The 23,013-nt window shown below is 35.6% G+C and overlaps 1 protein-coding gene across 2 annotated transcripts in view; it reads right to left on the bottom strand.

Moving 5' to 3' along the window:
- Nucleotides 1–18,271, bottom strand: part of LOC149927170 (uncharacterized) — a 53,468-nt gene extending 35,197 nt beyond the window's left edge. For both annotated transcript variants that reach the window (XM_090159203.1, XM_090159204.1), the window contains exon 1: nucleotides 17,746–18,271. In XM_090159203.1, coding sequence (XP_090015329.1) covers nucleotides 17,746–17,851 — 106 coding nt within the window. In that variant the 5' untranslated portion in view covers nucleotides 17,852–18,271. The remainder of the gene's footprint in view (nucleotides 1–17,745) is intronic.
- Nucleotides 18,272–23,013: the final 4,742 nt, after the last annotated feature.

Raw genomic sequence — 23,013 nt, 5'->3', positions numbered from 1 at the left:
AAAGGGTAAAAAAAACATTTTTGACAAAATGGGGAACGAATCGCCACAACTAACCAGGGCCCCCAACGTTAACGGTCCGCCCCTGGTTTCAACTCCTAGTAAACTGGGATGTGGTTAATGCCCCTAAATAAACTAGTTTTCTACGTACTTGAAATAATTTAAAAAAAAATAAGCTAATAGTAAAATAATTACGAATTCATCGGCATGTCATTACTAAATAATCCCAAAACCCTTTAAAACCCAAGTTCCCATCCCCAAAATAAAACCAGAAGAAAGCGAGCGTCTGCCGCTCAGCGCCTTATCCGTGGACACGCGGGACACCCTGCAGTTGCCGAGAAAAAAATATATTTTCAGCAAAAGCAGAGTGAGAGGACGGAGGGAGAAAATTCACTCTGTCATCTTCCGCTTTCATAATCGTCTTGGAAAAACTTTTTGTCTATGGGACAGTCGAGAGGTTACGGGACACTTTGGCGTAAGGTACAAATCGCTCTCCGTAGCGTGACGGCGCGCTGTCGGGTGAGAGGAGCGAGTGCCTGGGCTCTATAGCGCTTTCCCGCTTAACCTCCACCTCCCTCTCCCCCCCGGTTAATGTCTCGCGCGGCGATTTGCAGGGAAAACGCCGAAAAGGAGGCTGAGGGGGCTGAAGGTCGTTAAGGACATGCCCGACGCCGATAAAGTGGAATCCCGTCGTACACGGCCAGCGAAGGAAGGAAAAAATAAAATGAAGACTACAAAACCAGGCTGTCTACTTCAACACCAAGCCACGCCAATAGCGAGAGACAAGCGAACAAGATGACGCGTCCCAAGACTCTCCAGATATCTTACGCCCATCTACTCTAGTCTAGGATTTCCTTTTTGTGGGCGCTGCGTTATAGATGGCTCCGGAATTATACTCTGATGAAGGGACCAATTTCGTTTTGTTTGCTACCATAGATATATGAAATAGCATACGGGCCCGTGGGAAGAACACGGAAGAGACATCTAGCATAATACCCATATTTTCTGGATGCGCTACCTAATAGTGCCATCTATCGGTGACCAAAATTAATATTTGGAAAATATTATCTGGATGCGCTACGTAATAGTGTCATCTATTGGGGACCAAAAGTAGTGTTTGGAAAATATTTTCTGGATGCGCTACGTAATAGTGGTGACCAAAATTAGCATTTGGAAAATATTTTCTGGAGGCGCTACGTAATAGTGCCATCTATCACTTACCCAAATTAGTATTTGGAAAATATTTTTTGGATGCGCTACGTAATAGTGCCATCTATCAGTGACCCAAATTAGTATTTGAAAAATATTTTCTGGATGCGCTACGTAATAGTGCCATCCATCAGTGACCCAAATTAGTATTTGAAAAATATTTTCTGGATGCGCTACGTAACAGTGCCATCTATCAGTGACCCAAATTAGTATTTGAAAAATATTTTCTGGATGCGCTACGTAATAGTGCCATCTATCAGTGACCCAAATTAGTATTTGAAAAATATTTTCTGGATGCGCTACGTAATAGTGCCATCTATCAGTGACCCAAATTAGTATTTGGAAAATATTTTCTGGATGCGCTACGTAATAGTGCCATCTATCAGTGACCCAAATTAGTATTTGGAAAATATTTTCTGGATGCGCTACGTAATAGTGCCATATATCGGTGACCCAAATTAGTATTTGGAAAATATTTTCTGGATACGCTACGTAATAGTGCCATATATCGGTGACCCAAATTAGTATTTGAAAAAAAAAACACGGTAGAGTAGGCCTAATAATGTTGATAGCCCTATAGTAACTTGGAGTTGAAGTCACGTGTCATTTATTTTTCTTTTGGTGGAAGGATGGCTCCAGAAGATACGCGTTGTCTGCTAGCTGTTACTTCCGTATCAGTCCCTCGTAGAATTGTGGATCTATAATATTTCATATATCTATGGTAGCTACCATAACCAAAAGTTTTAATAAAGTAACATTGTCCTTCTTGTTTTGATATTGCAGTTGCGATGACGTTTTACTACGAAAAGCCCTGGACATAAGAGTAGATTCGACGAAGAAACCTGTTTTTAAGCCTAATTTGAACTGAGCTTCGTGACAAATGAGCTACAAAAAAACAAGTTCAGTCAGCATAGCTTATTTTATTTTGATTGAAGGGCCTATTCAAAGGGTTATAGAGGGGGAGTATAGAAAATGCTTCGTCGCTGTCTGTTTTAGGAATACGGACTCCTCTATCTAGTAAGGCTAGAGGTTAAACTTCTAAGCTTAATTAAATTAATATTAAAATTATATTATTTTAAATTAAAATTATGTTATTATTAAATTAAAATTATGTTATAATTAAATTAAAATTATGTTACTATTAAATCAAAATTGTTATTATTAAATTAAAATTACTAATTATATTATTATTAAATTAAATTAAAATTACTAATTATATTATTATTAAATTAAATTAAAATTACGAATTATATTATTATTAAATTAAATTAAAATTACTAATTATATTATTATTAAATTAAATTAAAATTACTAATTATATTATTATTAAATTAAATTAAAATTACTAATTATATTATTATTAAATTAAATTAAAATTACTAATTATATTATTATTAAATTAAATTAAAATTACTAATTATATTATTATTAAATTAAATTAAAATTACTAATTATATTATTATTAAATTAAATTAAAATTACTAATTATATTATTATTAAATTAAATTAAAATTACTAATTATATTATTATTAAATTAAATTAAAATTACTAATTATATTATTATTAAATTAAATTAAAATTACTAATTATATTATTATTAAATTAAATTAAAATTACTAATTATATTATTATTAAATTAAATTAAAATTACTAATTATATTATTATTAAATTAAATTAAAATTACTAATTATATTATTATTAAATTAAATTAAAATTACTAATTATATTATTATTGAATTAAATTAAAATTACTAATTATATTATTATTAAATTAAATTAAAATTACGAATTATATTAAAATTAAGAATTACATTAATATTAAAATAAAACTAAGAATTAAATTAGTATAAAATTGAAATTAAGAATTAAATTAGTGTTAAATTAAAATTAATAATTACATTAATATTTAACTAAAATTAAGAATTTAATTAGTATTAAATTAAAATTAAGAATTAAATTAGTATTAAATTAAAATTAAAAATTAAATTAGCATTAAATTAAAATTAAGAATTAAAAAAACGTTTTTTAATCCATGGAAGTACCCAGAATGGAAAATACTTGTGTATCGACACGCCATCTAGAGACTGTTAGTGCAACTAATATTATTTTTATATAATACACTACTATCAATTTAACCTTAATATTTATTGTACACTAAAACATCTGTTTCAATTAAGAAAGATAATCAAGGTGTAAAAATAATTATATTGGTGGGATAATATAATTAATTATATAATTTGGGTTATATCTAAATAATAATTTAAAATTAAAGGAGAACTGTCACCGAAACCAAAATTTGCGAGGTTTTTTTACGGAAATAAAGAAAAAATATTAATAATTACGTCCCTGAAATTTTATAGTTATTGGAAAAGTATTTAAAAATTTACGCTACTTTTTTTGCAACCTACATCAAACGGCTCCAAAAATTTCAGAAATCGCGGTTGAACCTACGTGCAGCGCCAAAAGAATGAAGCGGCAAAAATTTGAGAAAGGGCGGCGTGTAAGGCATTTTAAAAGCACGATTAACTACAATCTACCAATGTAACTAGGTTAAAAAGCCAAGGAGAATGTCGTAGCAGACGACAGTTCCGACCGAAAAACGACAAAACCGGGGAAAAAATATTTCGTTTACGAGATGGCGCTGCGGGTAGGTTCAACCAAGTGGTTCTGAGATTCTCGAGTCGGGTGGGATAAAACACGAAATTTGGCTGCTTATAATAAATCAAATACTGGTAATATTAACATGAAATGTTTTGTATAACCATTTTCGGACGTCCTCTATCCATTTAAATGGTTTTTAACCAATTTTAGGGTGGTGACAGTTCTCCTTAAGAGTTAAATTAATATTTAAATATCATCTATGAATGTAAATGGCTACTTAAGCGCAAGAGTATATATTGCCTTTGACCACTTGTTTAATAAACAAGTGAACGAGTTCAACGCTGAAACTGACCAACGAATTGCTTAAAAAACCGCGAGTACACTGACCTCTCCATAAAAAGATCCTGATTAAACTTTTCGTACCAACGTTTTTAACTACATTTACATCTAATGTAAACTGATTTAAATCCAACAACGGTCAACGATCTTTTTCACCAAAAACGAGAACACGTGTCCTCGATAAAATCATCCCCAATTACCGGACACTCGCAAAGAAAGATAGCATAAACCCCACCAACAACAAAAAAAAATCAATTTTCCCCCACTGTCTGTCGAGTCCATTCTCTGGGAGCTCCCAAATCGTTCATGGTGCTTCATAATTTCCCCCCACTAGCGGGCCATATGGAAGTCGGCGACCCTCCCTTTAATAGAACACCGAGGGGAGAGAGAGAGAGAGAGAGAGACAGAGAGAGCATCCAATGATCAAGAGGGAAACGATGATCAAGCGAGGGGACATTGGAGAGGGTAGCGTGGGCTTGAGAAATGGTCCGGCCGACTCTGGACTCGAGCTTCCTTCGTAATGGACTAAACAGGACACGCGACCAGGAGGGAAAGAGCCTTGAAATATTTCATTACGGAAGACCTAAAAATAGTACCACGCGGAGTAATACGGTGTAGGGGGTGGGGGTATAAGAACCGCTTTGAGAAATTATTTAACTCCCCCCTCTGTCTCTGGTCCTCTTTAATGGAGTAGTTGCCTATTAATAATGATTTCTCTCTTCAGAAATCCCACCCTCGCGAAATGACCCCCTTTTCGTCGGTGGCCATCGGGGGTCCGACGCTTTCCTTAGAAAGTAAATAAAAAAACCATTCTTCTTTATATATCGACTAAGGAGGTGGAAAAAATTGACGGAATTGGAGACGAAGGGGTAACTCACTCTTTTTCGGGGGCAACTAGAGAGAGCAGCCAACGACATAATAGAAGCTTTCTTTCTAAGCTAGAGCTCTTTTGATCATCCATAGGGGGGGGGGGGGGAGGGCTAAAAAACCGGACACGACTAAGGAGAAATGAAGTTGGAAGGGTTTGAAATGTCCATTGGACTGGAGAAAAGGGGGGATGGAATGTCGACTTAGCGCCCCCTCTTAATGTCATCCCTCTTAATGTCATCATCCGGTGTAACGCTTTAAAGACGCTATTTGAAAGGTGACTCGAATCGTATGTTCCCAATAACGATAACGGCGCTTAATTAAAGGATCATTAACAACTAATCCGCCCTGTTCACTGGGAATGTGAAGTAAAGGTACAGTTCGTTATTGTCGTGATAAAATCACAGCGTAGAAATTTTAACTTGAAACAATAACTTATTTATTTACAGCAAAGATAATTTAAACTTCGTACCCTAGATTCGAAATCACTCTCTCGCGCGTTGCCGATAGCGTTTACCCACTTCCCGCCGGAACTCAGAAAAAATTCGCTCCAATGGTGGCGCACTACTGCCATCTAGGGATATAAACTAATTTTTTTTTTGGAAGTTGCGGTGCGTAATTTGACGCGTTTTGCGTTCAACTCGAAGTTTTAAAACATGATGGACCACAATTATAGCACTAAAAAAGTTTCAAATCTTACAAGCGATTCAAGCATAATTTGACTAAACTTAATAGTTCATTCAAATTCATTTACCATTTTAATAGGGCTCGTGTTTAACATCGACATTCTTAAGGAATATTTGCCGGAAATTTTAGAAAATTCTTCAAGATTGGCATCATTACCTAAAGAAGATATTCAAGCACCAGAATTACCATTTGTTAAAGTAAGTTTTTATTGGAAATATATGATTTACAATTAAGCGTGTTTCTATAAATACTCTTGTTTTAAATAAAACAAACCTAGGCCTAAATATGGCGCCTTACCGCAACCGATGGAGCCGATTTTTCTGAGGTCACGTGCCGGAAGAGGGTAAACGCTTCGTAACAAAACCGTGAATGGGAAAGCTCTCAGTATTCGAATCTAGGGTACGAAGTTTAAATTATCTTTGTTTACAGTTATGCGTTACAAGTTTTTGCGCGGGTCAAAGACTCAGAACCATCCCTTGAGTAGGGCGAGCGGGGCAGTGGCCCAGGGTGCCAAAATTTTAGGGGCGCAAAATCAAAGATTTTCATTTAAATTGGATATTTAAAAATTAAAAATTTCTACCTAAGGTTCTCGGGGCGCCATTTGGGCTAGGTACGGCTCCGCAAAGACTAATTTAGAAGCTAACATTTAATAATCAGCTAGGCTAATACCCAAGGCACTACCTTAGGACTAAGTCATCTAGCGACTTTTAATGTTTAAAGCCATTAATTCAGGTGGCCGGGTTACAATGCGTGGGAGGGTGGTGGCCAGCCCCTCATACCACGCGGACCAACAGCTCCCTACACCAACTATTACCGTTAACCTCAACAAGTTTTTATGGAAGGGGAAACCGAAGAGCGCGGGCGAAAACCCTTTAAATCAGTGGGATCGAGAACACTTGCAAACTCAACGCGGAAGGAGTGGTTCCACCCAGTGCCACAAACTGAGATCGAACCCGGCTCCTCTTGCTGCGAGGCGAAAATGCTAACCACTCCGCCACCGCACCTTTTCTGAACTCAATTTTATTAATTTAACTCTTCTGATTTTAAATATGCTTTTCAGATACCTTTTAATATAAAATATATGAATATGTAATTTATTTAATTAACCCTTATTTTAAAATACGCGTAATTATCTGGTTATAATTCGGTACATATTCGTAACATCAGGTTCTATCATTAGAATGTTTACAGACAAATGATATAAAAATTAAAAAATTTCGCAATGTAATAGTCTTAGTTTTATGATGTATTAATCATGCAATATTTTTCCTTCGAAGCTAGCGAAGATACATGTTTCAAGCGAATTACTTTAGCAGTATAGAGTACTTTTCTCCTAAAATATATATGATACATAATTCTCATTCAACGTACGAAATAAGGGTGCTGTATCGTTACAATTCTGTCAGCTTACACATCCAGCCTAAATGCGAACTTGCTCAAGAACACAGATAGAAACAATTGAACATATACTGATTGTGCAAAAGTGACATAATTACCAAAAGTGTGTCAATCGGACCTATTTTTGAATGAATGTTACGAGCGAAATACAAGTTGGGAGGGGAGAAGGGAAAGTATGCCTTGGGGAGGGAAGGAAGTTAAAACCAACAAATAACGCCTCGTAGTGAGGAACGGAGGAACTAAGTAGCACTGGTCAAAGTTAGTGTATTTTTTGATTTTTCGTCGTTCTGTGGAGACGCTATCGCCATCTACCTACGATATAATACCATAGACCAAAAAAGATCCAGAAAGGCGACAATAAATAGTCTTTTATGTGGTCGATCTCGAGTCGAGCATTCATTAAACCTTTAGCATACGAAAGCACAGGGATTGTCACACCTTAGACCAAGAAACACAGGGACGTCTCGCTCATAGCATACCCAACGCTTTATTTTTCGGCGGGGCATTGTTGCGGCTGCGGTAGGGACAGGGGGGCTAGGTGATACAGATAGTCAATAGGCGCCATCCACGAGAGATAAAAATAATGTTTTTTAAAAAAACTTGAAAAAAAAATCAGCAAAGAGTTACATATTTTTAAATTATTTTATATTTTTTTAATATTTTCGGGACGCAAATATTAAAAAACGTACCAGAAATTTCGTTTGTTGGAGCCACGCTGTTGCAGGCCACGTGCTGACAGATTGTAGGGTTGCGCACGTGACTCAAATAGCCAATAAAAATTGACTCACCTTCGCTACTAGCGACACAGTGCGAGATAAATAGGAAATAGGCAGCCGCAACGAAGCTTCGGGCGCGAAATATCTACCGTGCGACGTCCCTGTGTTTCTTGGTCTAAGGTCACACTTTTGGTCATTATGTCACTTTTGGAATGTGTGTAACATTCGTGGTCAAATATTTCTCAAAAAAGACAAAACCCCAGTTTATCTTCCGATCACGATGACTTTCTTAAGGCAATATATATATATATATAATAATATTTTAATAATAACGGGAAACGTCTAAAGGTTCAAAGAAGCCACAATAATAATAATTCCCTAGATATCGCCAACACTTATAAATGACAATGAAAGAATACAATAGACCAGGAGTCAAGCGGTGAAAAATAAACAAAAAAGCCAGACTCGGAAAATAATGGTCAATAAAGTAGTTTATATTTCAAAACAAGTACCGAAAAAAACCAACTAGTTGCGTTATTTAATATAAAGGTATATACGGCATAGTCGGTTTTTGCGGATACAAGAAAGAAATCTAAGCCGTAGACAAAATACAAATAAGAAAAGTTCTGAGAGAGTCTATGTCTGCGATCCAACTTCAATAAATGGCCATTTTGTCCGTAGCAATAAGATAAATTAATGGACTTGGGCCAGACTGGCTAGGCGTTATATTCAATGGCCTCTCTTTAAGGAACCAAACACTCTTTAACACATTCATCATCCAAATACAACCATCAACTACACGCAATCCCAAAGCTTCTTCTTCGTCTCTAATTTACAAATTAAGATTGCGACAAAATCGGCTCATTTTAAGATTTATTTTATAAAAATAACAGCGTAAATTGAGCGATAAATTATGTAAAAATTTAAATAAAAGAAATGAAAAAGAAGTTTTATTTTTCTATTTTTAACATTGGCGAGTGTCGCCAATTAAGAAAGGGTCAGATAGTATCGACGATAAATCAGGAGGGATTTTTTGATTAAGGCATCTTAAGCGAATATTTATGCAAATTAGGGATGAGAAGAGGAAAGGCCAGGGGATGGAAAAAAAGACAGCGTTCGTGTTGCTGCATAATAAAAGACTAGCAAATGCGACCCTAAGTTCTTCTAGGTGTGCCATAAATTATCCCTGTCTATACTTCTAATTAAGGGAAACTAAGTCGACATACACGTTTTTTAGATATATTTCGCCTACAAACAAACTAGAGTGCGCCATTTATCAAAGAGGGCAAAGATTAACCAACATATTTATAGTCACAAATTTATGTCACTTATTTAAATAATAATAATATATATATACAGATTAAAAATGTATATAAATTGATATAATTTATACAAAATGTACATAAATGATAATTTTTATATTGTATAATTTATACAAAATGTACATAAATGATAATTTTTATATTGTATAATTTATACAAAATGTACATAAATGATAATTTTTATATTGTATAATTTATACAAAATGTACATAAATGATAATTTTTATATTGTATAATTTATACAAAATGTACATAAATGATAATTTTTATATTGTATAATTTATACAAAATGTACATAAATGATAATTTTTAAATTGTATAATTTATACAAAATGTACATTATTTAATATAATTTATACAAAATGTACATTATTTAATATAATTTATACCAAATGTACATTATTTAATATAATTTATACAAAATGTACATTATTTAATATTATTTATACAAAATGTTCAATATTTAATATAATTTATAGAAAATGTACATTATTTAATATAATTTATACAAAATATGCGTTATTTAATATAATTTATAGAAAATGTACATTATTTAACATAATTTATACAAAATATGCGTTATTTAATATAATTTATAGAAAATGTACATTATTTAACATAATTTATACAAAATATACATTATTTAATATAATTTATATAAAATACCTGCATAGCTCATGTGCCATCCAGCCAGCCAACTTCCAGTGAAAAGAGTAAACCGAACAACTATGTAGTCGACCTTTAAACGAAAGGTAATGACGTCGCCGTTGGTAACTTTAAAACATAGACTAAGAAAGGTTTCACAAGGACATCCCGCGGGTAAAATTTAATTCGTGAAAAGTCTCACCGCTAGGGCAAACCAAAGACTAAAGCATGGACTTAGAACTGACCGAACAGAGACCATATAAATTGAAGGACTAAAATATAAACATGTGGTTGGTAGTTGTATGGAAGTTGCGAAATCCTCACAGCTGTTTCTTAAGCCTATACTTAGACTAAGAAAGGTTTCGCATGCTTTTATGCTCTCGGAAAGGCGGAGAGCTCTCCGCGCGGGATGTCCTTGTGAAACCTTTCTTAGTCTATGTTTAAAATAAGTCACACATACCAAATATTAATTAAAAAGATGGTCTAAAAACGTATTAACAGCGATGCGCTTTCTTAGTACCGTAGATAAGTGAAAAGTTAATTACCCTTAAAATAAGCACGGGGGTTGAGGGGTATCTAATCCTAGTTTACGACGGGGGAGGGGGTGGCGAAGGGGATAAAGGCTTATCCATGGAAACGGGGTCTTGACCGCGAAGAATGCCAAAGGGATCTCTCGCCTCTTTCGCGCCATCTAGTGGAGAAAAACAAAAAGCGAAAAAATACAACAGTCCCTTCCTTCGGTAGCGCTGGGTTGTAGCCTTAATTCGCTAATAATGAGCTTAAGAACGCGAGGGAATTGCAATTACTTTTTCTTTCAGCGCTAAATGCTACGGGCTAAGGCGGCCATCGCGCGCAATCACCTGGCTGCAGCGACTACGGAACCCCCTAGAAATCGGCAAATATCATTGAAAGCCTCCCCCGCTCTCGAACAAACAGACTGGACCGTCTTCCTGGTCCTCTCGCCATCGAAACAATTACAGACAACTTCAGCAACGACTCCATTAAGGATACCTAATACCCTTTCCCTCTCATTGCGAAGAAATTGGTTTAAAGTAGATAAAATTCCATTATTGTTCGAAACAGAAATTGGATTTCGTTACTAATACTAGTAAATAATATAATATAATAATAATAATAATAATAATCAGCTAGGCTAATACCCAAGGCACCACCTTAGGCCTAAGTCATCATGCGACTTTTGAAGCCCTTAATTCAGGTGGCCGGGTTACAATGCGTAGGAGGGTGGTGGCAAGCCCTGCATGCCACGAGATCGAGCCAACAGCTCCCTACACTAACTATTACCGTTAACCTAGACAAGTTTTTATGGAAGGGGAAACCGAAGAACTCGGGGGAAAACCCCTTAAACCAGTGGGGAGAGAACTTGCAAACTCAACGCAGAAGGAGTTGTTCCGAGTTTTCTTCCCCGTAACAGTGCGAAACAAATGTAAGCTTGGACAAATAAGCTAATGCATTGCAATCATAAACAAAAAACCCTTTATTCCAATTGCATCCGCCCATCTGAGATAATTGATAAATGTTTCCACCCAAATACAAAACCACCGATAACGAGCTAAAGACATTAGGGTGGGCTGGCGGAGAGGTTAGCACTTTCACCTCGCAGCAAGAGGGTGAAAATTCGGAACCACTCCTTCCGCGTTGAGTTTGTAAGTTAGATGAGGTTTGCCCTCGGTTTCCCTTTACCGAAAAAATGTTTGCAATATCGAACACCACATTTCTGGAATATTGTGCCAAACCGGTAAATATTGTTTTATATTGTATAATAACATGTGACATCAAGAAAATCAGTAAAAAAACGAATATATGAACTGTAGAAGCTCTTGAACTTTATTTTCATGACTCTACAAGTTTGTTCTATATCTTAATAAAAAAAATATAATCAGCTAGGCTAATACTCGAGGCACCACCTTAGACCCAAGTCATCTAGCAACTTATAATGCCTTAAACAGGTGACCGGGTTACAATGCGTAGAAGGGAGGTGGCAAGCCTTTCATGCCACGCGAGCTAAAGGTGGCATAAACGTAGGTTTAAGTTTTGAAATACTGTCAAAGTTAATGGACATATTATTTACCATTATCTACCACTTTTCCAATTTTAAACTATAACGTTATTTACAATGTGCATTATTTAGCAGCTGTCTAAAAGCACCAAGTGGCCATTTTAAATTCCAGTTCAGTATTTTATTTGTAAAATAAATAAGCTTTAAAATTATATTTAACTAGTAAAAACAAGACTGAAATAACCCGGCTAAGAAATTAAATGAAATAATTAAATGTAAATATGTCACACTCCTACACCTACTGTCGCCCGTTTCACGGACCAAAATAAAATTACAGTTGCATCGTCATTATCATATAATAGGCGTTTTCAACGTAGGGGGGGGTGGAGGCGAATGTAGAAAATGATTGGCAGAGTTTGGACTTTTCTTTTTCATAGGATGACCGCCCGGTAAATGAATACCCCTGGTTAAAGAGTCAACTGGGAATAGCCTTCAGAACAAATGGCTAATTTTCCAGCTCTTCCTCTCTCAAAGAGTCCTACCTCCGGGGGGGGGGGGGTCATAATTCAAAATGCTAAAGTCCAACAAACACGCGATGTCCTTACCTCTCTCGCGCTATCTGAATATCAAGGCGAATTGGGAATCCCTTACCGGTAATAATAGCCTAGAGGTGAAACGGCGCTGAAAATTATCGCTTCCCATTGCTGCCCCCTTTAATAGCGCTGTCCAGCCGCTGTCCATTTGGACTATAAATAGCGGACGCTCTGGACACGGGGCCTCTTCGGTGATAATCGTAAATAAGAGGGAGGGGCTCGCTACTAGAAGGATCAAAAAGAAATAAGGAATGGACATTCTGTTCTTTGGATATTTAGATTCAAAGCGTCGCTATAGAGACTGGCTACTTTAGACGATTATAACGGCCCAATTTGATAATTAAATTCTGCATAATTTAATAGACTTCCGTGAATGTTTAATAAACCGTGGTCAAAGTCTGTTAATTTTCCACCAAGATAGACTTTTCATTTCGAAAACTTCCTTTCAAACTTTAAATTGGAAAGCTGTAGATCCTAATTCGGGAATGGTTTTGGTTTGTAGATTTATTCAATAATATCAACTAATCAAGTAATTTGTATTTTTCCACTAGTATTTTAAACTTTTCCGTTTCTACCTGCGGTTTTAGAGTGAATTAATACATAATTATTATTAATACATTAGAAGTGAAGAGAAGCACATTGTGAAAAACTAAATGAAAAGAGACTTAAAACGGTTTTAAAATTCACAAATTATTTATTTAGAAATTCCGAAAGTTGGATTTTCTAAATAAATAAATTGTGAATTTTAAAACCGTTTTAAGTCTCTTTTCATTTAATTAATACATTATATATCATATAAAATATATATTAATATATGCATGCTAAAAGGCATCTTTTGGGTAGTTTTAAAAGTGGAAATATTATTTCGACGTTAGAAGGGAAAATAACTTAGCAGTGTTGCCAAAACATTGAAATTCCCGTATTTTCATGAGACTATTTCATGATAATTTACCTGACAATTTTAAAATTTTTGCTAATTTTAATAAATATTTTTGTAAGATCTACCTTAAAGGTTCGCTTAAAGGTTCACAAAATTAGGTCCGACAAGAAAAGGGGGGAAGCCGGTACCAATTACCAGGGCCCGTGCAGTATAAGGGCCCGTATTTCAACAAACGAGATTTTTATTTTACCAGGGCCCAGGTCCGTTCTCGGAGGCCCAGCACAAAATCGTACCAATATCACCTAGGAAAATTTGCAACTTTTAAAAAATTTCCGTATTGGTTCTTTTAATCGGGCTGGGAGTGTGGGACATGTGGGAATGTTTATTTGTTTTTAACGGATTATTAATTATCATTCCTACCAGGTTTAGGAACTGGGTAAAAAGTGATATTATTATCATCACTAGGACAATTATCAAAGCAGCAGTATTTCCCCATTAGTTAATTCCCATAAAAACGCATTCTACTTAAGGGGGAAGACTACAGTGGCCATTGTCTACTTTCGCGCTATTTCAAGCTGAGCTCTTTTAATTTTGTATTTTATCTTATAAAATTAATATTTAAGTGTAGAACAGCCTTTTGTTTAGTGACTAAAATAATTTTTACAATTTTAAATTTAAAAGTAATTAAGTTATTACGTTTTAATTCGAAACCCCGGAGCTAAACAAGTTGGGCAAGCGCCCAAACTACCCTTTAGTTAGGACCTTATATCTCGTTAACTATTAATATTTGAATTATCAAAAATTATTTTAAGCACTAAGGAAGGTTCATCCTAATAAGAAAAATATAATATAATTGTGTAATTGTTAAAACAGAAACGTTCAGCTTGAACGAAAAAGAGGCTTTTACTGTATTCTTCCCCCTTAAACTATTTAAACACTCATATTGAATTTCTTTCCACTATTAAAATCCGCTCGGGGTTCTCACGCCACTAAAATCCGTTACTGCCTGAGAAATTCAAAATTCCAAAGTTTAAAACAACTAGCAAACGAAATTCCAAAATAAAAGTAGTTGCTCTGGCTGTCATGGGATGGCGCTAAAAATCGTGTGTCCAAAGGTTTGAGTGGCCTTAGAGAGATCGGGGAGCCCGTATCGGGAGAATATCATTTTCTATTCCATGATGCGTAGTATTCATCTTCCAAGATATCACCAGCAAATAATGATTGGTAGGTAGAGAAATTCGGGTGGAATTTTTAAAATAATTCTGTAACCCCTTAACCTTAATAAAACCCCTAACTAAACAAAAACTACAAAGTAAAGACAAAAAATGTAACGATCAGAAAAACTATTTATAAAATATTTACCAAGACAGGTATAATATACGGCGATACAAATAACATTCTAAAAACGTAGCACCCCCGCGTTTTCCAATTTTCGAACAGGGAGATGCCAGATAGTGATAAGCAACTGTAAAAAATAAGAAACGAATAAAAAAAGGCGATACCCCCGCCATATTTCCCAGCGCTCCGCGAAAAGGACCCCAACTTTAAAACAAATCAATAAACAAAAAGAGAACAGTCTAGTTAATGGCGGTTAGCTTTGGGGCATACGAGGGGGGGGTGGCCCCTTCTACCACCCGTAAAGAACTAAGGGGGACGTATCGGGGGGAGGGAGACGGAGAGGTGGGGTACCTCTGGTCTCGGGTATTGATTCTTATCGACTGGTAACGGGATAGATAGCCGGGACCGATTCGCGGAGACTGTCACGCAACTCCATAACGGGGAAATATCCCGTATACGTCAGCGTACGGTGACCGAGACGTTAGGGAGTTGTCAGGAGAAGAACGGCAAAAGGAGAATTTCGGGAAGGGTTCCTCAAGAATGAAGAAAAAGGGAGAAATAGACCATAAACCCTTTAAAGCGCGGAGTCTCGAAACGGGGGGTGGGGGGATTAAAGGAACAAAAAAAGCTCTAAGTGCGCCTGTAGACAAAAGAAAGCCGGGGACCCCCCCCCCCCGCCCCGAACCAGAGAAATACTGAGCGGACGCGTGTGTCTGTGAAACCGTGGCGCCGGCGAGACATCCACGCCTACTCGCACTAACAATTGTAAGAGGGGGGTGGCCAAGACGAAGGGGTAAGATGAAAAATAAATAGAAGAGTTCTGTCAAATGCACAGGATACTCACTATTTCATTTATTTCTTAATTGGTTGAGCGATTAGATTATCCAGATATTATTATTTAATCAATTTTTAGAGATTAGCCGTTGTAATTTATTTATTTCAAACGGATAATTACACTAATTATGATTAAACATTTATATTTATATTAATTTTATTTAGCGGATAATGAAAATTTAATATCAAATTTCCGTTTAGCAAAGTGTTTAAAGATATTAAATTGAAGTTATATTCGCAACTTTAATAAATGTTGTTCATTATTATTTATTTAAATAAATAACAATTATTTTATTATACGTACAAATCTATCTAAATATTATTTTGTCATAATTTCAATCAACTATCAATTGGCACTTGAAAATAGCAATCGTCTAAAGCCTTAGGTTCTTAAATCTGAGAAATGAAATTACCAAGATTGTTAGAAATTCAGGACATGATATCAACCCAAAAATTACGTCGGTATAACCTGTATAAATATATATATATAAATATATATATATATATATATATATATATATATCCTCTTCTCCATATATATATATAAATATAAATATATATATATATATATATATATATATATATATATATATATATATGGAGAAGAGGAGCTGGCGAGAGATGAGATAAGAAAAGATGAGGCAAAATGTAGTAGCCTCCCTCCCCATTCAAAATAAAATTAAAGATCTCGCTGAAAAAAAAAAAGAAATGTATAATTCGGCGTCTCCAATCGGGCCTGCGATTCCCTCTTCCCCGCACAGCACCGGGTGCAAAGACGAAGCCTTCCCGCCGCTTGTAGAATACCCGCTTTCCAGTCGCTTCTTTCGCCGCGCTGGAATCAATAAAAGCCACCATAGGGCGGCAGTGACCAAGAGAGCGGGAGGGGGTCGGGGTAAACCCAGCTTCCCTGGGTTGCCTCTACTGCCAAATCCACCCTCCCCCCACCTCCTTCGCTACACTCCGCCCCATCCAGTTCCCCCCGAAATACAGGCTTTCCCGCCAGCTCCGACCCCTTCAATGTTGGCTAACGTGTTAGAAGTCCAACTGGGTATTTTGGAAAATAAGCTCCGCTTACGAGGACAGTCCAGCCTGATAGTGGGCGCGACGCTTTCGTCCCTAACTCTTTCTATCGCCAGGCTATAACCCGTTTCCAGCCTTTCAACGGCGCTGTCAGCTTACGCGGACGTTTTAAGCCCTCCAAACCGAGAAAACGGGTATGAAACGAAACTTTCATATTAAAAAAGGTAGTACAGATTGATAATAAAATTTGCCCACGGCTTAAAGAAACAAATTCAACAGAATTTTGCTAGCTTCTGTTTTATTTATTTTTTGTCATTTTTTTCCCAGGGTAATTTTCTCTCTTTGGTTCACCCATCGCGTGTTTTTTTTATTGTTATTAGATTTTTTAAATGGTCGAGATAAGAGTACGTTTTCATTACTGGCGCAATATCAGTTAAACCTCAACAGACACGATAAGGCAGGTGTAAAAATTACGCCCAAGTTTTTAAAAGCTTATTCCATAATACCAAGGTAATGAGTTTTAGAGCGCGCTTTTTATTCTTGTTATTTTAGAGCTTATATTGCCCGAAATTAATAATAAAAGTTTCGAGTTGGGAAAAGTTTTCGTTTTATCATTACGATAGTTTTTGAGCGATAAAAAGTTTAACTAATATCGGGCGAAAAATGAAATAAATTCCGTATAAAAGAAACGAGAGTTAAAAATTAAATTTGGCAGACAATAGTTTAATTTCTCTTTTCGCGATTCTACCGCATGACGGGATCAATTATGAAGGAACCAAAATTTGAATATTTCTCGAATTAACGCCTCTATATATGGATTAAACCGTTTGTATTTACCCTGGAAAACGTTCGGAAATCGGTTTGACTAACAAATAAAAGCAATTGGAATAATATTGATTAGCGGCGGTCACGAGGGCTGTGAGTAACTGGGACTTTACCCAAATTACCGTGTTTGATCGGAAGGTCAATAAACCTAACGTCGCGTCTTCAAACACACGTTACTCCTTGACACTTCCCAAACAAAAACGACTTTGTAATAACGCTATTTCCAAATAGATTGACATTTCTCTGACGTACACAAAATCCACATAATTGGGAATGATTTCTACCCACGCGGTTCCTCATTCTATCAAAATGAGAGTACCCGGATGGCCCCAAAAAAATATAATGGTCCCCCAGGTCCACGAGACACACACGTAAGAGAGTAGGGAGGGAGAGAGGATGAGTATACGAGAGAGGAGAGAGAGGTCAGAGAAGCGTGCTAAAGCGTAGACACTCACAGTATTTGTTTTTGTCAGCAAAAGTTCCTTTCTTGCAAAGCACCAAACTGAGAAGGAGAGAGTGCAAGACTACGTAGGACCAGTGGTCTCGTTGGGCACTCGCCATATTGGTAGCGTCGTGCGCGAGACTTCAGCATGGCTCGCCCCCGGCGGCGCCTTCCTCGGAGATGGCCCACTGGCGCGGCGTCCGGGCCGAGGCGCGGCGCGTCAGCATACCACGCGCTAAGCCTAAAAACGGCGCGTTTCCCTCCGTCGCTCTCGCCGCGGAATCAGCGCCGCGAACACACACCCCGGCGCCGAGTCGCCCTCGCGATGTCCAAGGCCTGTCCCAAAAGTCGCCGGTAATCCTTGTTGGCGGACGAAGAACGAGCGACCGTCTTTCATCAAACAAACAGACACAATCCGTTCGCCAACGACACCGCCATTGCTTTTTTTCTTCCGTTCCGATCCTTATTTTTTCCCCGACCGCGGCGTATTAATACGCGACTGTAAAACAGGGTGGATGCCCACAAACGGCAGCCAGAGTTGCGGGCGAGCCGAGAACGCCTGGCGTCTCTTTTTGTAGTCGCTTTTGTAGAGCCCAAACCCGCCGGTAGAGGACGCGAAGGCGTTTTACTATTTTTACTTCCCGAAATTGAGAATAGCCATTCGCCACCAAACGACGAGTTTTAGAGTTACTCCGGGTCGCTCGAGCCCAGTTTTCAGGGCCCCGAAAGACGGAGGAACGCTAGAGAAGCTAGCGACGCTAAGAGTCAATAGCTCTTTACCCCCCAGTATCTCCCCACCCCCGCACAATCGGTACGGTGTAAAAGAGGGGGGAAGGGAAACGAGGGGGTCGGAATAAAGGGAGTGACGTAACGGGCACCCGAGATTATATTCCGCCGGGTTAAGTTTAGCGTGTGTGTGTACCTTTGAAGAGCGCGGGAAAGGGTGCTCGCGTTTGAAGGGGACGGGAACAGAGGGGGGTGCGATGCAAAGTGGAAATATAACGGCTTACACCCGGTGGAAATTTCTCCAACCTCGTCGAAGACGCGTAGGATAGATCTTTTGTAATTGGACTCCTTACTCAAGAAATTAACGCTTCATAAATTCTTAATTTTCCAGCGCAAAAGCGATAACGGGTGTAAAAGCAACAAATTTATTAAGCTTTCCGATACTTTCGCCCAACACGGACGACCATAAGCCGAGTTTCGAGGTTTCCGCATCTTTAAATGAAATATAGACCAAATGGCCTACTAGCGCCTGTAGAAGTGTTCTACGTGCCGCGCATTAGTGTCGTGGAAGAAGTCAGCCACCAGGAGGACGTTACTAGGTTAAAGTTATATCTGGCAAAAATAGTAGAGTTGTAAGAGTGGTTTTTACACACAATCCTAAGGATTTGTGTGTATTAGTCTCACGTACAGTGTAGCCGTTGCCGATGCCGCCGATGCCGCCGATGGCGCCGTGTCACGCATACCTCTTCAACGGTTATAACTACAAGAGTCAATGATATCTCGTTCAAAAGTACATATATTACCATTGATAGCGTTTCATAAAGTTTTCAAATCGGAGCCCAAGAAGTTGGGAATTTGCCCAATTTACTATTTTCGGTGATTTCCTTTATGTGGTAGATATTTTCTTTAAAATTAAGTCCGATAACGTTAAAAAAAATATTATTGGATAGGTTAGGATTCACTTGAAATACAACTTCGGTTATATCAGTAAATATTAAATTTAAGTATAGTTTTCGGGGTTATTTACCGGACCCCAATGTTCGTAGTTTTATATTTCCGCCTGAAAGTCGACATAACGTTCCTTAATTTAAGTCCGATTTTCATGAAAGTTATATTTTTGAATAGCTGTGGTTTACACTTAACCTAGAATTGCAAATACGTTCCTTAAATTTAATTCTAAGTAAGGTTTTTTGGGCAGCGTATACGGACCCCCGCAATTTCCAACATTGTAAATCCGCGTGTTTATAGAGGTCTACGCGCCCGTTTCCCTCTGGCGTTTTTCAAGGCGCTTTCAACATATGAACAGAAGTAACAATTAAGTATGACACTGATCGGCCTAGTCTTCGGCGTATGATCAGAAGTAACAAATAAGTGTGATCAGAAGTAACAAATAAGTGTGATCAGAAGTAACAAATAAGTGTGATCAGAAGTAACAAATAATTGTGATCAGAAGTAACAAATAAGTGTGATCAGAAGTAACAAATAAGTGTGATCAGAAGTAACAAATAAGTGTGATCAGAAGTAACAAATAAGTGTGATCAGAAGTAACAAATAAGTGTGATCAGAAGTAACAAATACGTGTGATCAGAAGTAACAAATAAGTGTGATCAGAAGTAACTAATAAGTTACTAGAAGAAATAAGTGTGACACTCAACGGCTGACTAGTAGTAACAAATAAGTGTGATCAGAAGTAAAAAATAAAAGTGACACTGATCGAAGGAATCTTCGATGCTTTCAAAGTATGACTAGAAGTAACAAATAAGTGTAAATATTATACTCCGCGGCCGCGGAGTATATTTAGAGCTCATCTTTTCCCCCCATTTCCACATCTGCTGCGCGTATATTGGCAATTTACCGGTTTGGTCGTGGAAGACGTCAACTCAGCTTGAGATACTTTTAGGCCTTTTTTGGGTCGCGCTCTAACCTCAACCACTCGTCGTATTTTAATTCTGTAAACGGATTTAAAATCAGCGTTTTTCACTTCATAGGCCCGTCTTTTCACGATTTATAATTTAATCAATAACGCCGAGAAAATATAAGTTTTCGAAGCCAGGAAATTACGGTTTCGAGGCATCCATTTTCCCTCTTAAGTTTCAGATTGGCGCGCATGCGCAACGGGAACGGGTGGAAGTCTGAAAAAAGTTACCAACTTGCCGCAACGGCTTCGTTTTGATGGCGGCTTTAATGCCGCGTGCCCGCGTGAAATGTTAATTTTCATATTCTAACATGTTTAAACATATATTATGATTTAAAACGAACAAATCTTCGATGATAAAAGGTAAATAATATAGTTGGCTTTCATTTCAAGTTTTGTCACTTTACGGTATTTGGTAATTCTAAATCGATTTAAATAAAAGTTAGGTTAAAATTTTGGGCCTTGGGTATTATCATTGGCATAATTTAGAAGCCCGACTTTTCGGAATTTCGCTTGGAATTCAGTAACAGCTTCATGGCTTATAGTCAATGTAAAAGCACCGTGATATCGAATACAGGATGCGTATTATCTTTGGTTGAACTAAACTATCAGTATTTTTGAATGTTTAATTTTTTCACGGCTGTTAAGTTTGACAACTAATAATTTTCGAGCTTTAAAATTTGAAATGCCAAGGAGGCAAAACGACGGGCTGAGTATTTGCGCAGCAAAGGTAATAAGTTTTATGTGGTTGAACTAATATAACAATATTTTTTTAGTTTTAAATTATTTTTCTATGCAGGCCTTAGTTGGGCACTTTTATTAGAGACATTACAAACATTTAATTTTTAATTTTAGAAAGCACTAATATTTTAACAAATTATAAAATTGGGATGTAATTCTTGTAAAGCACTACGTCTCAAAAATGGGCATATATTATAACAAAAACAGTTCTTCGAACTGAAAAAAACAGTTTAGAGTTCGTTAAATGTGCAGCCTTAAAGGGACATATATTATTTTTATTGTTGATTAATATGTCAAATTCATTTAAAGTATTAAAAAATATTCCTGTGAACAACAGAATGACGTCATTCCGCCTTTCAAATCACAGTCCACTGCTCATCCAATTTTTAACACAAAATCTTTGATCCAATTTTGCCCACAAAGGTATCCATATTTATATTTATTTTCTTCCCTACACATTTAACATAAAAATTTTAAAATTTATTATTATTTATTATTTATTTATTGCAATAATCTGCAACAAAAATAAAATAATAATAAGAATAAATTTTAAAACTTTTTAATTTAAATGTGTAGGGAAGAAAATAAATATAAATATGGATACCTTTGTGGGCAAAATTGGATCAAAGATTTTGTGTTAAAAATTGGAGGAGCAGTGGACTGTGATTTGAAAGGCGGAATGACGTCATTCTGTTGTTCACAGGAATATTTTTTAATACTTTAAATGAATTTGACATATTAATCAACAATAAAAATAATATATGTCCCTTTAAGGCTGCACATTTAACGAGCTCTAAACTGTTTTTTTCAGTTCGAAGAACTGTTTTGGTTATAATGTATATATATATGACCGTGGATATATTTTGGTTGCGATACCGGCGTTGCAGGTTGCTGTGAATAGCTCAAACAAACTTAACACATTAGAAGGATTGTGTGTATTCTGACCGTCGTACGTCTTGTTTACAAATATACTGAATACACAATATATAAAATATAAAATATACAAATATTTACAGAAAATAATTGAAATATTTATAGAAAATAATTAAAAATATTTATAGAAAATAATAAAAAATATTTATAGAAAATAATAAAAACTATTTATAGAAAATAATAAAAAATATATAAACAAAATAATTTGAAATATTTATACAAAACAATTTGAAATATGCAAAAGAAATAAAAATATTTATACAAAACAATTTGAAATATACAAAAGAAATAAAAATATTTATACAAAACAATTTGAAATATTTATACAAAACAATTTGAAATATACAAAAGAAATAAAAATATTTATACAAAACAATTTGAAATATTTATACAAAACAATTTGAAATATTTATACAAAACAATTTGAAATATACAAAAGAAATAAAAATATTTATACAAAACAATTTGAAATATTTATACAAAACAATTTGAAATATTTATACAAAACAATTTGAAATATTTATACAAAACAATTTGAAATATTTATACAAAACAATTTTAAATATTTATACAAAACAATTTGAAATATACAAAAGAAATAAAAATGTTTATACAAAACAATTTGAAATATACAAAAGAAATAAAAATATTTATACAAAACAATTTGAAATATACAAAAGAAATAAAAATATTTATACAAAACAATTAAAAGTATTTATACAAAACAGTAAACAAAATATTTATACAAACTGTTAACAAAATATTTATACAAAACAGTAAACAAAATATTTATACAAACTGTAAACAAAATATTTATACAAAACAATTTAAAATATTTATACAAAACAGTAAACAAAATATTTATACAAACTGTAAACAAAATATTTATACAAAACAATTTAAAATATTTATACAAAACAATTAAAAATATTTATACAAATCAATTTAAAATATTTATACAAAACT

This window comes from Leiobunum rupestre, chromosome 9, assembly GCF_980474605.1.
Source record: "Leiobunum rupestre chromosome 9, qqLeiRupe1.1.hap1, whole genome shotgun sequence".
NCBI classification, from domain to species: domain Eukaryota; kingdom Metazoa; phylum Arthropoda; class Arachnida; order Opiliones; family Sclerosomatidae; genus Leiobunum; species Leiobunum rupestre.
Note: the sequence above shows the minus strand (reverse complement) of the source record. Positions and strands in the feature narration are given on the sequence as shown.